Below are 16,251 nucleotides of genomic sequence, written 5' to 3' on the forward strand. Positions count from 1 at the left end.
TAAATAAGTAGTCAGCTGTGTTGGTGGACAATGCATATTCAGTTCATTTCTTTTTCTCATTCATTCACAGGATGAGGGCATGATTGGCTGAGCCAGCATTTATTGCCGATTCCAGAGGACTGTTAAGCGTCAACCTCATTGCTGTGGATCAGGAGTCATATATAGGCTAGACCAGGAAAGCATAGCAGCTTCTGTCCTAAACAACATTTGTAAATCAGATGATTTTTTTCCAACAATCAGCAGTGGCTTCACAGTCATTGTTTGATTCTTAATTCCAAATTTTTTATTAAATTCAACTTTCACCATCTGCTATGGCAGGATTCAAGCTTACATTTCCAGAACATTGCCTGGATCTCTGGATTAACAGTCCAATGATAATACCACTACACTGTCGCCACCTCATACTGATTCGAAAGCGGAACATAGAAGTCCCTGAAAGGAACTCATGAAATAGTAAATGATCAATAGGGGGTGCAGTGGCCGAATGGTATTATCGTAAGATCATTAATCCAGAGGCCCAGCTAATGTTCTGGAGAGTTTGGTTCAAATCCTTTCATAGTACAAAGCAGTATTTTAATTCCAGATTATTACTGGATTCAGAGTTTAAGGAAACATTGCCAATTGTTGGGGAAAAAAAACTATCTGGTTCACTAAAGTCCTTTAGGAAAGGAATCTGCTGGCCCTTACCTGATCTGGCCTACATATGACTGCAGACCCACAGCAATGTGGTTGACTCTTAACTGCTTCCTAGGCAATTAGAGATGGACAGTAAATGCCTAGCCAGCAACACCTACATCCCATGAATGAATAAAGATAACATCTGAAGTCTATTTCCAGATACCTACAGAACTCAAATACGTGCTCCATACACCAGACGTTTGCTGAGTAGGGCTGCCAGGAGTCACAAAATTAAATCCATTTCTTAATAGGCCACAGACCAATCCAAATCATAACAGACTAGTGCACCAGCCTTAATGAAGTTAATTGGCATATTTGTAAAACCTTTAATCCTCCATGATGTACCAAACTCCCAGAGACTACATAGCTATTTTAACCTTCCCTTCTCATTGTGAACTATTCCAAATATACGTACAAAGTGCTTTCTGATAGATAAGGGAATTGAGTGTTTTGAGGATCGACAGGAAAGTAGCATTGATACCACAATCAAATCAATCTGATCTTATTGAATGGTGAGACCGACTTGAGCAGTTTATTCCTGATGAAGGGCTTTTGTCCGAAACATCGATTTTACTGCTCCTCGGATGGTGCCTGAACTGCTGTGCTCTTCCAGCACCACTAATCCAGAATCTGGCTTCCAGCATCTGCAGTCATTGTTTTTACCTTGAGCAGTTTAATGGCCTACTCCTGCTCTTAAATCACATGTTCCTACAAACTACCCCAGTGCAATCCTTTAAGTGTCGCATGCCTAATTCTTTAATGCCTTCACAAAGTCATGTAATTGTTCATTGAAAAAGTTTGTTTATTAAAACATAATTTCAAAACATTGCGGCTTTACCCCTGACTGAAACATATATACTGGATTAGTGGTGCTGGAAGAGCACAGCAGTTCAGGCAGCATCCAACGAGCAGCGAAACATATATAGCCAATTACATTTATTAATTCATTCAGAAATTCAAGTGCCAGGGATTAGGGGCAGTACTGAACAACTAGAGGGCGTAGGTTTAGGGTGAGAGGGGAAAGATATAAAAGAGACCTAAGGGGCAACATTTTCACACAGAGGGTGGTACGTGTATGGAATGAGCTGCCAGAGGATGTGGTGAAGGCTGGTACAATTGCAACATTTAAGAGGCATTTGGATGAGTATATGAATAGGAAGGGTTTGGAGGGATATGGGCCGGGTGCTGGCAGGTGGGACTAGATTGGGTTGGGGTATCTGGTCGGCACGGACAGGTTGGACCAAAGGGTCTGTTTCCATGCTGTACATCTTTATGACTATGACTCTATATTGGCAGACAGGAAGCAAAGAGTAGGAAGAAACAGGTCTTTTTCCAAGTGGCAGCCAGTGTTGTGTGGGATACTACAGGTAATAGTACTTGGTAATTATTTAGATGCGGGAGTGAAATGTAATATCTCTAGATTTGCAGACGATACAAAGCTAGGTGGGCTGATTAATTGTGAGGAGGATGCAGCGATATTATAATGTGATTTGGACAAGTTGAGTGAGTGGGCAGATGCATAGCAGATGAGGTGAAATGTGGATAAGTGAGAGGTGAACCTACATTGGTAGCAAATACAGGAAAGCAAATTATTATCTGAATGGTGATCGTTTGAGAAAGTGGGAGGTGCAATGAGACCTGGATGTCCTTGCACACCAGTCACTAAAAGTAAGCATTCAGGTGCAGCAGGCTGTGAAGAAGGCAAGTGCTATGTTGGCCATTGTAATGAGAGGATTGGAGGAAAAAGGCAGGGATGTCTTACTGCAGTTTTTCAGGGCCTTGCTGAGACCACACCCGAAGTATTATGTGCAGTTTTGGTCTCCTTATCTGAGAAAGGATGTTCTGGCTACGGAGGGAATGCAGCAGAGGTTGACCAGATTGATTCCTGTGATGACAGGACTTGCAAATGAAGAGGAAGTCAATCAATTAGGCCTGAAGTTTAGAGGGAGAGCCTTATTGAAACCTATAAAATTCTAATGGGACCGAACAAGGTAAATGCAGGAAGGATGTTCCCGATGAGCAAGGAGTCCAGAATCAGAGGCCACAGTCTAAGGATGAGGGATAGGCCATTTAGGATGGCAATGAAGAGAAATCTCTTTAGCTGGAGAATGGTGAAGCTGTGAAGTTCTCTACAGCAGTGAACAATGAGGTCAAAATATTGACTTTTTTTTACAAGGGGATAGATAAAGTTATTGGGCCACTTGATTTGGATGATCAGCCATGATCATATTGAATGGTGGAGCAGGCTCATAGGGCTGAATGGCCTACTGCTGCTGCTATTTTCTAAGTTTCTATGTTCCTTTGGGTATTAAATCTAGTCCACATATTGTACATTCACTGTACCTTTAACAGCAAAGTACATTTGATGTATATGTCCAAGAGTTCATAGAACCTTTATAATTTTCTGAAATTGGTGTAAAACATTAATGTCTATTTGGTACCTTGTTCTAAATTGGATGGAGGATGACAACCTTCTACCTTGCTTGGTTCTTGCTTGCTTCTGAGGTGTAACTAGTTGTACACCGAATCTGCCTTAATTGGATTACTTTATATCCCTCACATCTATCCACCTTAATGTTATACATTGATTCTTTTTATTGAGATTGAGGTTGATATAGCTGTTAAGACACTGTTGAAATTACATACTTTTTAAAAAAGGCACTGTGAATGAATGCATAATCTGCACTTTTAAATATTAATTGCATTGGTCACATGAAATTAGAGGTCTGCATCCTGTGTATACGTATGTGCAAAATTGCTGTAAATAAAGTGCAAAGTTAAATCCTAAAACTAGTACACTTGGCATGTTTAACAGGATGCCATTTTTTGCATTTTATTATTCAGGTCTGTAAACAGATTTGGCTGGGATTGTACGATGAAAGATCGTCTATTTATCCAGATTTCAGAGATCCTCAGAAAGTCAAAGATTTCCTGCAGGAAAAATACGAGAAGAAGAGATGGTAAATGTTAAATCTCTGGTTGTTCATGTGGCCTGGTTAAATGTTGAAATGTGCTAGTCAGTCCCCTGTGATATTCAACGTAGTTGCACAAATTAAGCTCCTCTGCTGTCAGATTTTGGCTCAAAATCTATAAGTAGAACATGAAATGATTGTGAACCTTATGTCATTGCCACAAGGCAGTGAGCTTTTTGTTAATCATTCTGGGAAACGAATCGGGACGAATAACATGAAAGTTGATGTATCATACTGAGAGGAAATAAATGGAATGTGAGGTACATGTATTATTACATGGGCGCTCTAGCCCTGTAAGCACAATGCAAGGTAGCAAGAAGTACATAGGGAGATGTTTTGGAGAAAGAGGGAATATAAAATAGTGTCCTTCAGAGCATGGGAAGTCCTTGGGAATGGAGAAGCATGGTGAGTTTGGCATTTGGAAGGGAAGGAAGAAAGAGAGCTAAGAGACACAATATCTGATATCATGTAGTAGCCCAGCTGTGGACATGCTTTGAAATAATGTTATTCTATCCAGGGACAATTCCATGAGGGTCCCCAAATAATGGAAGCTTTTTTCGTGGAGTGTTAACTTTCCAATACTGTTGGCATGTAGGAAATAATCTGACCTGGTCCGTGAAATGTGCAATGGCAGTGCTCTTAGGAGTCCTGCACCTGTTATGACTAGAATATAAATATTATTTTTTCAATACTTCAAAAGCACAAAGGTTCTAACCTAGAATCCTTTAACTTTAGGACATCCAAATCAGATGACCAAAAGTACCTTGGCTTTCAGCACATCTCCACAGGTACCACTTTGTCATAATCCCACTTTAATTACTGTAATAGGTTTGACAGAGGCTCAATTAAAAATCTTAAATAGGAATAACAGAAGTGATCATCATTGTTATGCAAAAGCATTTATTGGTTAACATTCTTTCTGTTTATCTGCTGGTCTTTTGTACATTTTCAAAACTGGAATAAAAACCTTTAGGATTACATTTAACCAAAATTGGCATGTTGGAAGTTGAGGGAAGAATTAGAGGGAGGAAACAAAACGTGCAGTTAGATTATCCAGAATAGTCCTTACCTTTTGGGTGGGCTTGTTGCTTTTGCACCCATTCCTGATGAAGGGCTTTTGCCCGAAACATTGATTTCGCTGCTCGTTGGATGCTGCCTGAACTGCTGTGCTCTTCCAGCACCATTAATCCAGCTTTTGCACCCCTGCCAGCTGAATACAGATGACAAATGATCTTGGATATCAAAGGAACCAAAATAATTTCTTTGGTCATTTGCTGATAAATTTTCCATAACTATTTTAGGATGTGGATGTAGGTTTGCTTGCTGAGCTGCAAGGTTCATTTCCAGACATTTCGTTACCCTACTAGGTACCATCTTCAGTGGGCCTCAGGCAAAGCACTGCTGAAACTTCCTGCTTTCTATTTATATGTTTGTGTTGGTGATGTCATTTCCTGTGGTGAAGTCACTTCCTATTCCTTTTCTCAGGAGGTGATAGATGGGATCTAACTTGATTGTTGATAGAGTTCCGGTTGGAATGCCATGCTTCTAGGAATTCTCATGCGTGTCTTTGTTTGGCTTGTCCTAGGATGGAAGTGTTGTCCCAGTCGAAGTGGTGTCCTTCCTCATCCATCTGTGAGGATACTAGTGAGAGAGGGTCATGTCTTTTTGTAGCTAGTTGGAGTTCATGTATCCTGGTGGCTAGATTTCTGCCTGTTTGTCCAATGTAGTGTTTATTACAGTCCTTGCACGGTATTTTGTAAATGACGTTGGTTTTGCTCATTGTCTGTATAGGGTCTTTCAAGTTCATTAGCTGCTGTTTTAGTGTGTTGGTGGGTTTGTGGGCTACATTAAGCCAAGGGGTCTGAGTAGTCTGGCAGTCATTTCCGAGATGTCTTTGATGTAGGGGAGAGTGGCTAGGGTTTCTGGATGTTTTTCATCAGCTTGTTTGGGTTTGTCACTGAGAAATCAGCAGACTATGTTTATTGGGTACCCATTCTTTTCCTCTGCTCTGTGTAGCTCTTCTATGCTGCAGTGTGTGTTGGCTCATTGAAATAATGTTCTGATCCAGCTTCGTTTGTGGGTGTTGGGACGATTGCTTCTGTAATTCGATATTTGGTCCATATGTGTTGTTTTTCTGTAGATGCTGGTTTGAAGTTCCCCATTGGCTGTTTGCTCTACTGTGACATCTAGGATTGGCAGTTTTTGTTGTTTTCCTCCTCTTTAGTGAATTTTATGCCAGTAAGGGTATTATTGACTCTGCTGTCGCAGTGCCAGGGGTCCAGGTTCGATTCCAGTAACACACACTCTGGAGTTTGCATGTTGGAGTTTCAGAGAAAGGGTCTGGATGGATTGCTGTTTGGAGGGTCAGTGTAGACTCAAAGGGCCAAATGTTCTCTTTCCACACTACAGGGATTGTATGATTCTAGAATATCAGAAGTAAGACCATAAGACATAGGAGTGGAAGTACGAGCATTCTGCCCATCGAGTCCACTCCACTATTCAGTCATGGCTGATGGACATTTCAACGCCATTTACCCGCACTCACCCCATAGCCCTTAATCATTGCAAGATCAAGAATTTATCAATTTCTGCCTTGAAGACATTTAATGTCCCAGCCTCCACTGCGTTCCGGGGTAATGAATTCCACAGGCTCATCACTCTCTGGCTGAAGAAGTGTCTCCTCATTTCCGTTTTAAAGTAAATGGTAAGACTTAAATGCAGCCCATAGAGGCTCATTTCAGAACACCCAGTACAATTTCATCTCCTGTTGTAAAGTTCATACTCCTCTGTCAGTAAAGGTCGGTCAGCTGCTTGTCTCTTTTAAAAAATTATTAAACATTTCAACAGAGGTTTTCTCTAGGTGACAATTTGTTCCATGAATTAATAACTCTTGAAACTTGTTGGAAGATCCTAAATAAATGCTGCCAGTCATTCCGCATTCGTACTCTCTCTGGAATCCTGATTATATACCCAAAATAAAACACTGTTTTCTGGACTCCGAGGAATACCAAATTAAAATTTCTTCCCCTCTTGATTTGAAGAATGAGGATTGCACAAAGCATGAAATAAATCTGGCATTGGTACTTTTTATTATAGAAGCATAGAACTTAGAAGCAGGAATAGGCTAATTAGCCCATGAAGCCTACTCTGCCATTATCACGATAGTGGCTGATCTTAGCACCAGACAGCCATTCTCTCCCTACACACCTTGACACCTTTTTTTTTCCCCTAAATAATCAGTAACCTGGTATCCACAACTTTCTGTGGGATAAAATTCTATAGGTTCGCCACCTTTGGAGTGAAGGTATTTGTCCTCATCTCAATCTGAAATGGCCCACCACTTACCCTCAGACTATATCGCGTTGTTTCGGACTACTTAGGCCACAGCCTGACAAAAGTCATTCATGTGGAATCATATCTTACTGACAACACATCCCAGACAACACCATCACCATCCTTTGATCTGTCCTCTCTCTCTGTCAGGACAGATTTTGCAGAACAGGCAGAATAGTGATATGCAGTTGGGAGGGAGCTCTCCTGGGAGTCCACAATTTTGACTTTCGACTCCATGAAGTTTTATGGCATCAGATCAAACATGGGCAAGAAAACATGGGCACAAAGGAAAATGGTTGTTAGAATTCAGTCATCTCAGTTCCAGGACATCTCTGAAGGTGTTGCTCAGGGCAGTGTCCTAGGCCCAACCACCTTCCCAAGGCTAACTAGGGACGGGCAGAAAGTAGTGGCCCAGCAGCAATTACAGTATTTGAAAGACATTTGGAAAGGTACATGGATAGGAAAGATTTAGAGGGATATAGGCCAAACATAGGAAAATGGGGCTAGTTCAGTTCAGGAAACCTGGTCACCATGGACAAAGGGCCTGTTCCCATTCTGACTGTCAATGCCCACATCCCATGAACACAATTTTTAAAAAAAGAGAGAGATAATTAAAAGAAACAAAAACAAATACACATGTTAAACATGAACAGAACTAATACTTTGCGTACCATGCAGTACTTTTTTTTTGAAATCATTGTAACAACCCAACAGTTCAATTAGAACATTGTTATTTCTCCTGTAACAGGACAGCAGAGGGAAATGTCATTATCCAAACCTATTGGTACCAAAGTCAGCAACTTCTCACAGTATCTCTTTTTTACCTCTTTGTTATGGTTACATTTACTGATACTTAAAAATATTCTACATGAACCTCAAAGTCCTTATGTTCCCGTACACTCCAGAATGATGTAATTTGGTCTGTCTTGGTTCTCTCTGAATCTTCTGTCAAGATGCATCATCTCTCATTGTTCTATATTATTCATCTGTCAATTTTCTGCTCATTTTGCCAGCCTGTTTCCTTTTATAATCAATTGGTATCATCCTCATTGTCTGCCCCACCTCCAAGTTTGGTAATTTTAACATTTTACAACATATTCCATTCTCCAAGTCTGGAAATATGGCTATCAACTATCCTCCTATCTGAAAAACAGTGATTTATCACAACTCACTGTGTTCTGTCCTAGAGCCAATTTATTCTGCGAAGTTGACATTGTTCAATTATTCTATGAACCTCAAATTTTGTTTGGAACATAAGAACAGGAGCCACTCTGCCATTCAACATGATTATGGCTGATTAGACATCTTAATGTCTTTTACCCATCCTGTCCCCATAATCGTGTATGCCACTAGTGATCAGGAATCTATCAATCTCAACCTTAAACATCCTCAAACTCTGAGCTTCAATTCCCCTTTATGGTGGAGAGTTCCACATGTTTACAATCCACTGAGTAATACAGTTTCTCCTCACCTTAGATCTCTGTGACACTGCCTTTGTTTTTAAGTTGTGCCCCAAGTTCTACACTCCCCAATCAATGGAAACATTTTACCTATCTTGTCTATGCCTTGACGTATTTTATGGATTTCAATGAGGTCACCTCATGTTTAGAAACTCTAGAGAATGCAGGTTCAGTTTTCCGACTCTCTCTTCATAGCTCAGTCCACCATCCCAGGGACAAGTCTGCTGAGCCCTTTGTTGCACTCTTTCTGTAAGCAAAATATATTTCCTGTGGCAGAAAACTGCACACAGTAGTACAGATGCAGACTAACCCAATTCCTATACAGTTGAAGCAAGACTTCACTACTCCTGTAGTCAAATCCTTTTGCCTTAAAGGTTAACATTCCACTAGCCTTCCTAATAGCTTGCTGCATCTGTGTGTTAACCTTCAATGACTTATTGACATGGAGGCACAGGTCACTTTGTACAGCTACACTTTCCAATCTCTTGCCATTTAATGCGTATCCTGTACATCAGTATCTCCAACCAAAGTGCAGTTTTCCATATTATATTCCATTCTACTGTGTTCTTGCCCATTCACTAAGCCTGTTCAAATCCTCCTGACACTGCTTTACACCTTCCTTACAGCACACATTTCCATTCAGTTTATGTCATTTACAAGTAGAGAGATATTACATTTGGTCCCAAATACAAAATCATTGATATGGTTAGGACCCTCATCCAGGTCATTTATAAAAATGACAAACGGCAGCGGTCCAAAATCAGATCCTTGCAGTACACCACAAGTAACTGAACTCGAGGATGAACATTTCCCATCAACCACCACCTTCTGTCTTCTTTCAGTTAGCCAACTGGTTGAGATGTATTTGTGAAAATACTTTAAAAGGCATGATTCTACATGGACAATGGTTACTCTTATGAAAACTCTTACAGCAAATGTTACTTAGTATGAAACCCAAAAGTCAGTCAACCATGACTAACAAAGAAAGTTTTTATAAATGACCTGGATGAGGGTCCTAACCATATCAATGATTTTGTATTTGGGACCAAATGTAATATCTCTCTACTTGTAAATGATATAAACTGAATGGAAATGTGTGCTGTAAGGAAGATGCAAAGCAGTGTCAGGAGGATTTGAACAGGCTTAGTGAATGGGCAAGAACACAGTAGAATGGAATATAATATGGAAAACTGCACTTTGGTTGGAAATACTGATGTACAGGATACGCATTAAATGGCAAGAGATTGGAAAGTGTAGCTGTACAAAGTGACCTGTGCCTCCATGTCAATAAGTCATTGAAGGTTAACACACAGATCAACTGCTTTACCCTCATCCACCTGTTTGGTCACCATCTCAAAGAACTCAATTTGGAATATTGTGTACAGTTCTGGTCACCACACTGCAAGAGGGATGAGGAGGCTTTAGAAAGGGTACAGAAACGGTTTACTTGGATGTTGCCTGATTTGGGAACATTTAGCTATGCGGAAAGATTGGTGAAGTTTGGTTTGTTTTCATTTGAATGTCACAGGCTGAGGAACGACCTGATAGAAGTTTACAAAATCAAGTGGCATGGATAGTCGAAGTCTTTTTCCTCGGGTAGAAATATCAATTACTCGGGGACATAGGTTTAAGGTAAAAGGGAGTAAGTTTAAAGGAGATGCAGGAGGTAGGTATTTTTACACAGAGGTTAGTAAGTGCCTGGAATGTGGTGAAGGCGGATCAATAGCAATGTTTTAGAGGCATCCTGATAGATACGTAGATAGGCAGGGAATAGAGGAATATAGACTGCATAGAGGCAGGAGGTGTTTAGTTTAGAAAGGTGTCATGTAATGGTGCAGGCTTTGGGCCAAAGGGCCTGTTCCTGTGCTGTACTGTTCTTTTTTCCAACCTGCCTACTGTGGGGGACTTCATCAAAAACCTTTTGAAAATGTAAGTTTACTGCCTCCATCAGTTCTCGTTTATCAGTTTTAGTAGTAACATCTTTAAAAAAATTCCCAACGTGTTCATCAAACACAACTTACCATTCACAAATCCATGGTGACTATGCCCAATGAAATCATCATCAATCAGGTATTTAGGCATCCCGTCTTTTACAATAGATTCCAACGTCTTCCGTACTACAGATTTGTTGTTCCCTGTTTTTTCATCCCTTCTGAAATAATGGAGTGATATTTGCTATTTTGGGCAATTTTGTAGACCTTTACTTTTAATCATGTACAATTTTAAACTTTCTTTGTTAGTCATGGTTGACTGACTTTTGGGTTTCATACTAAGTAATATTTGCTGTAAGAGTTTTTCATAAGAGTAACCATTGTCCATGTAGAATCATGCCTTTTAAAGTATTTTCACAAATACATCTCAACCAGTTGGTGCTTCACATCTTCATAATTTCTGTTACTCCAATTTAAGAACTTTGCTTCAGATTGAACTACCTCTATTATCATCATCATCATCATCATTTTCAAGCATACTGTAAAATTCTATCATATTGTTTTCACTCAGCCCTAAAGGGTCTTTTCCAACCAGGTTGTTAATTAGACCTTTCTCATTACATAATATTAGATCTACCTCAGCATGTGCTCTGGTTAATTCCTCAACATACTGCTCTCGAAAACCACCCAAACACACTCCAGAAGCTTGTCCTCCACAGCTTTAGTACTCAATGTTGGGGTGGTGATGGCCTTGTGGTTTTAATGCTGGACTGTTAATCCCAAGACCCAGGTAACGTACTGAGGATCCAGGTTTGAATCTTGCCATGGCAGATGATGGAATTTGAATTCAATAAAAGTCTGGAATTAAGACTGTATGATAACCAGGAATCCATTGTTGATTGTTGGAAAAACCCATCTGGTTCACCAATGTCCTTTTAGGGAAGGAAACTGCCATCCTTACCTAGTCTTGCCAGCATGTGACTCCAGATCCACAGCAATGTGGATGACACTTGACTGTCCTCCGGACAATTACTGATGGGCAATAAATGCCAGCCTGGCTAGCGATGCCTTCATCCCATCAATAAATAAAACGTTTACCCATTCTGTATATAGATTGAAGTAACCAATGATAACTTGTGGACTTGTTGAGCCAAATGGCCTGTTACCACACTGTAGAAATTCTATGAAAATAGGTCATGAAAATAACTATGTTGCCCACACTACATGCTTGTCTGATCTCCTGATTACTACCATAAACCACATTATCATTACTATTTGGTGGTCTGTAAATAACACCAGCCAGTGTCTGATGTCCCTTGCTGCTGCTTGGTTGTACCCAAACATATTCCACACATAGTTCTTTTGATCTGAGATCCTTCTTTACTGATGTATTATCCCATCCCTTATAATCAGTGCAGTCTCCTTTTCCTTCATGCCCTGCCTCCATTAACAAGGAATGTTTTTCAATGTGCAGTTCCCAGTCCTGATCACATTGCAGTCATGGTGTAATAGTTTCTGTAACAGCAGTTTGATGAGACCCATGACTATTGTCACCTAATTATGCCTTTACACCATTGTCCTTGTTGCAAATGCTGCATGTGTTCATAGAATGTCCTTACCTTTGTGGTTTTGATATCATTCTGCTTTTGAAGCTCACAGGGTGCCTTGTTTCTCCTGTCTTCTAGTCTCCTGGCATCTTTTCAAGTTCCTGTTACTTAACTTTATTTCCTTGGAATTTCAGTTATCCCTTATTTCCTATCCCCCTAACAAGCTAGTTTTAAACTCACCAGCAAATCTTCCTGAGAGGATGTTAGTGCCAATCCTGTTTGGGTGTATCCCTTCCAGCTTATACAGTCCCAGTTCCTCCAATCTGATACTCCTATCCCAGTTCTCCAGCCAATCAATCAATCCTCCTGATCTTATGCTCAATAGCATCTGGCATTGCAAGTAATCAGTCATTAATCCACGGGGGGGGGGGGAAGGAGGTTCCTGTGCCTCGCAGATGGGCAACAGTGACTCCAGTTGCTGTTCAAATTCTGAAAGCTGGAGTTCAAGCTCGTGCAACCAGTGACTCTACCTGTAAATATGTTTAGCTGGAACACAGGGTATGGCCATTGCTTCACACATACCATAGGAGGTACACTTAGTTACTCTAAGCGCTACATGTTATCCTTAGATTAAGTATGTGCATACTTTGGAAACTTAATGAGTCATTACTCTGATAAAGGGAGAAAATATGGGGAGGTGATGACCTGGTAGTATTATCACTGGACTGTTAATCCATAGACTAAAGTAATGTTCTGGGGAGCCAGGTTTGAATCCTGCTGCAGTAGATGGTAAAATTTAAATTCAATAGAAATCAGGAATTAAAAGTCAAATGATGATAATGAATTCATTGTTGATGGGAAAGCCCATCCGGTTCATAGAACATTCAAAAGTACAGCACAGAACAGGCCCTTTGGTCCACGATGTTGTGCTGAGGTTTAATCCTAATGTAAAATATAGTAACTTAACCTACACACCCCTCAACTCACTGCTCTCCATGTGTATGTCCAGCAGTCACTTAAATGTCCCCAATGACTCTGCTTCCACCACCACCACTGGCAACGCATTCCGTGCATTCACAACCCTCTGCATAAAGAACCTACCTCTGACCTCTCCTCTATATCTTTCCCCTAATATCTTATATCTATGACTCCTCGTACCAGGCAGTCCTACCCTGGGGAAGAATCTCTGGCTATTGACTCTATCTATTCCACTCATTATTTTGTATACCTCGATCAGGTCTCCCCTCTTCCTCCTTTTCTCCAGAGAGAAAGGTCCGAGCTTATTCAACCTTTCTTCATAAGACAAGCCCTCCTGTCCAAGCAGCATCCTGGTAAACCTTCTTTGCACCCTCTCCAAAGCCTCTGTATCTTTCCTATAGTAGGGTGACCAGAACTGGACACAATATTCCAAGTGTGGTCTCACCAGGGACTTGTAGAGATGTAGCAAAACCTCGTGGCTCTTAAACTAGATCCCCCGGTTAATGAAAGCCAATACACCATATGCTTTCTTAACAACCCTATCGACTTGGGTGGTAACTTTGAGGGATCTATGTACTTGCACACCAAGATCCCTCTGTTCCTCCACACTGCCAAGAATCCTGTCTTTAATTCTATATTCAGTATTCGAGTTCAACCTTCCAAAATGCATCACTTCGCATTTATCCAGGTTGAACTCCATCTGCCATTTCTCAGCCTAGCTCTGCATCCTGTCTATGTCACACTGCAGCCTGCAGCAGCCCTCGATACTATCGACGGCACCTCCAACCTTTGTGTCATCTGCAAATTTACTAACCCGCCCCTCAACCGCCTCATACAAGTCATTTGGAAAAACTACAAAGAGCAGAGGCCCAAGAACAGAGCCCACTCAACACTGTCCTCCAGGTAGAATACTCCCCATCTGCAACCACTCTCTGCCTTCTGTCAGCCAACCAATTCTGAATCCAGATCGCCAAATCTCCCTGTATCCCATACTTCCTGACTTTATGAATGAGCGTACCATGGGGAACTTTATCAAATGCCTTGCTGAAGTCCATATACACCACATCCACTGCTCGACCTTCGTCGACCTGTCTTGTCACCTCCTCAAAGAACTCAGTAAGATTGTGAGGCATGACCTGCCCCTCACGAAGCCATGATGACTGCCTTTAATCACACTATGCTTTGCCAGATAGTCATAAGAGTGCGATGTCACGAGAGTGATCCCAGGGACGGAAGTCTTAACATACGAGGAGCGTTTGAGGACTCTGGGTCTATACTCAGTGAAGTTTAGAAGGATGAGGAGGGAGCTAATTGAAAAACTTACAGAATACTGAAAGGTCTGGGTTGAGTGGACATTTGGAAGATGTTTCCATTAGCAAGAGAGACGAGAATCTGAGGGCACAGCCTTGGAGTAAAGGCTTTAGAACAGCCTTTAGAACAAAGATGAGGAGAAACTTCTACAGAGACTGATGGAATCTATGGAATTCATTGCCACAGAATACTATGGAGGCCAGGTCATTGAGTATATTTAAGACAGAGATAGGTTCTTGACTGTTATGGGGATCAAACATTAAGGAGAAAAGGCAGGAGAATGGGTTGAGAAACCTATCAGCCATGATTGAATGGCGGAGCAGACTCAATTGGCCAAATGGCCTCATTTCTATCCTATGTCTTATGACCTTACAGACACCGTTCTGTTTCTCCTGCTGCTGTAATGAATCTAAATTCAGTATAATTATGTATAAGTACAGTCAATTGCAGCAGTGTACCTTCAATTGACTAACTGGCCAAAAGTTTCATGAACCAAGTTGAGATCAAGCAGTCATTTGAAATAAATTAAAAGTAAAATTCAGTGCACTGAATCAACTAGTTGAAAAATGTCTCGTTTCCTTGCAGCCCCATTCTATGCTGGAGAATGTCCTGTGCCTGTTATGCTCTCACTGCTTGTGTGCACTGACTTGTGAGCGATTTTCTATTCAGGCTCAAACTATTGTGTTTGTGTGAGAGACTTGAGCATACTTTTACTACTGTGATCTATTATCATAGTGGAAACTCCACCATCTTATGTACCCACAGCTACAAGCACTGGGTTCCATTAGCATCTTCTGGCATTGCAATCATTTTGAATCAGTCTCAATGGTGAAAAAAGCATAAGTGTTGCATTGGTACATCTGTGATTGACTTAGTGACACTGATGTCCCATTGGTATATTATTGATCTTTCAGTTTAACTCTATTTTAACCCTATTTTACATGGTTTTGTGGAGCAGCATGATGAATTTTGTACCTTATTTTCCCCCAGGTTTGTGCCAGCTGAACGGGCCTGGGCAGTGGCAGCAGCTCATGCTTCTATTTCCGGGTCGTCTGCTAGCAGTGCAAGTAGCACGCCTGAAGTAAAACCAGGAAAGTCACTTCTTTATGAAACCACACATTTGAACAAAGGAACACCAACCCAAGTAAGTGAAGAAAAGCTTGTACTTAAATTGACCCTTATCAGGTTTCTGTAGTATCTAAGTTACTGTGAATCTGATTGCAGGTGAATGCAAGCTAATAAAAAATCTTGCCCTAAAACAGTGTAAGAGGTCATGAACAGGAGGTCAGAATGAGTATAAAATTGAAAGTTACAAGGACAGGCTTGGAAAACCTGGGGTCATTTTGAGCCCTCTGTTCTGAAGTCACAAGTAATGGTTTTGTTCTGTTTACTCTGCCTGTTGTAAATCCAACAGCATAAATGTCCTTTGCAATAACACTACAGGGGTCTGCTAGGCAGTTGGCTGAAGTCATATGTCTCTTTAGCAATTATATATTTGCAGACAAAAGAGAGGTACCCTGCAAAGCAGTCACCCAGTCGGTACTTGACTCTATCTTGAGCCCTGGCCTGTTGTCAAAGAGATTGCATTATGAACAGTAAATTCAGTTAACTAATGTGGAATAAGAATTTGCAAATTCATCTGGAAGGAATATTTGGGAGCTTGGACAGTGAAGCAAAAGAAGATGAAAAGGAGAGTGTTGCATTTCCTCTGGTTGATTGACGTTAACTAACTTTTTGCATCTTTTATGCTGGGCTGGCAGTTTACTGAGCTCTTGTGTTACATGTGAGAGATCGGTAGTATCATATGTCTGTGAGTGTGGATGGCAGAGAATCCCCGACATGACCTACTGATGTAATTGATTGAAGCAGACTGTACAGAAGATGAACCTTAATAATTGAATTTTAATTGTTCAATAAAACTTGATTTGTCTTGGCTATTATCAAGTTTGTTAATTAGCAGCAACCCCACCAACCCTATCAGTGAAGTCAAGAAAGACCACATCAGATCAGCACAAACTGATATTGTCAATAACTCCCTTTC

At 40.8% G+C, this 16,251-nt stretch overlaps 1 protein-coding gene across 9 annotated transcripts in view; it reads left to right on the forward strand.

The window, feature by feature from the left end:
• The window catches only part of agfg1a (ArfGAP with FG repeats 1a), a 93,155-nt gene that overhangs the window by 22,797 nt on the left and 54,107 nt on the right, over positions 1-16,251 (forward strand). For all 9 annotated transcript variants that reach the window (XM_072571903.1, XM_072571901.1, XM_072571902.1 and 6 more), the window contains 2 exons: positions 3,523-3,638; positions 15,201-15,354. In XM_072571903.1, the coding sequence (XP_072428004.1) occupies positions 3,523-3,638; positions 15,201-15,354 (270 nt within the window). The remainder of the gene's footprint in view (positions 1-3,522; positions 3,639-15,200; positions 15,355-16,251) is intronic.

This window comes from Chiloscyllium punctatum, chromosome 6, assembly GCF_047496795.1.
Source record: "Chiloscyllium punctatum isolate Juve2018m chromosome 6, sChiPun1.3, whole genome shotgun sequence".
In the NCBI taxonomy this organism is placed as follows: domain Eukaryota; kingdom Metazoa; phylum Chordata; class Chondrichthyes; order Orectolobiformes; family Hemiscylliidae; genus Chiloscyllium; species Chiloscyllium punctatum.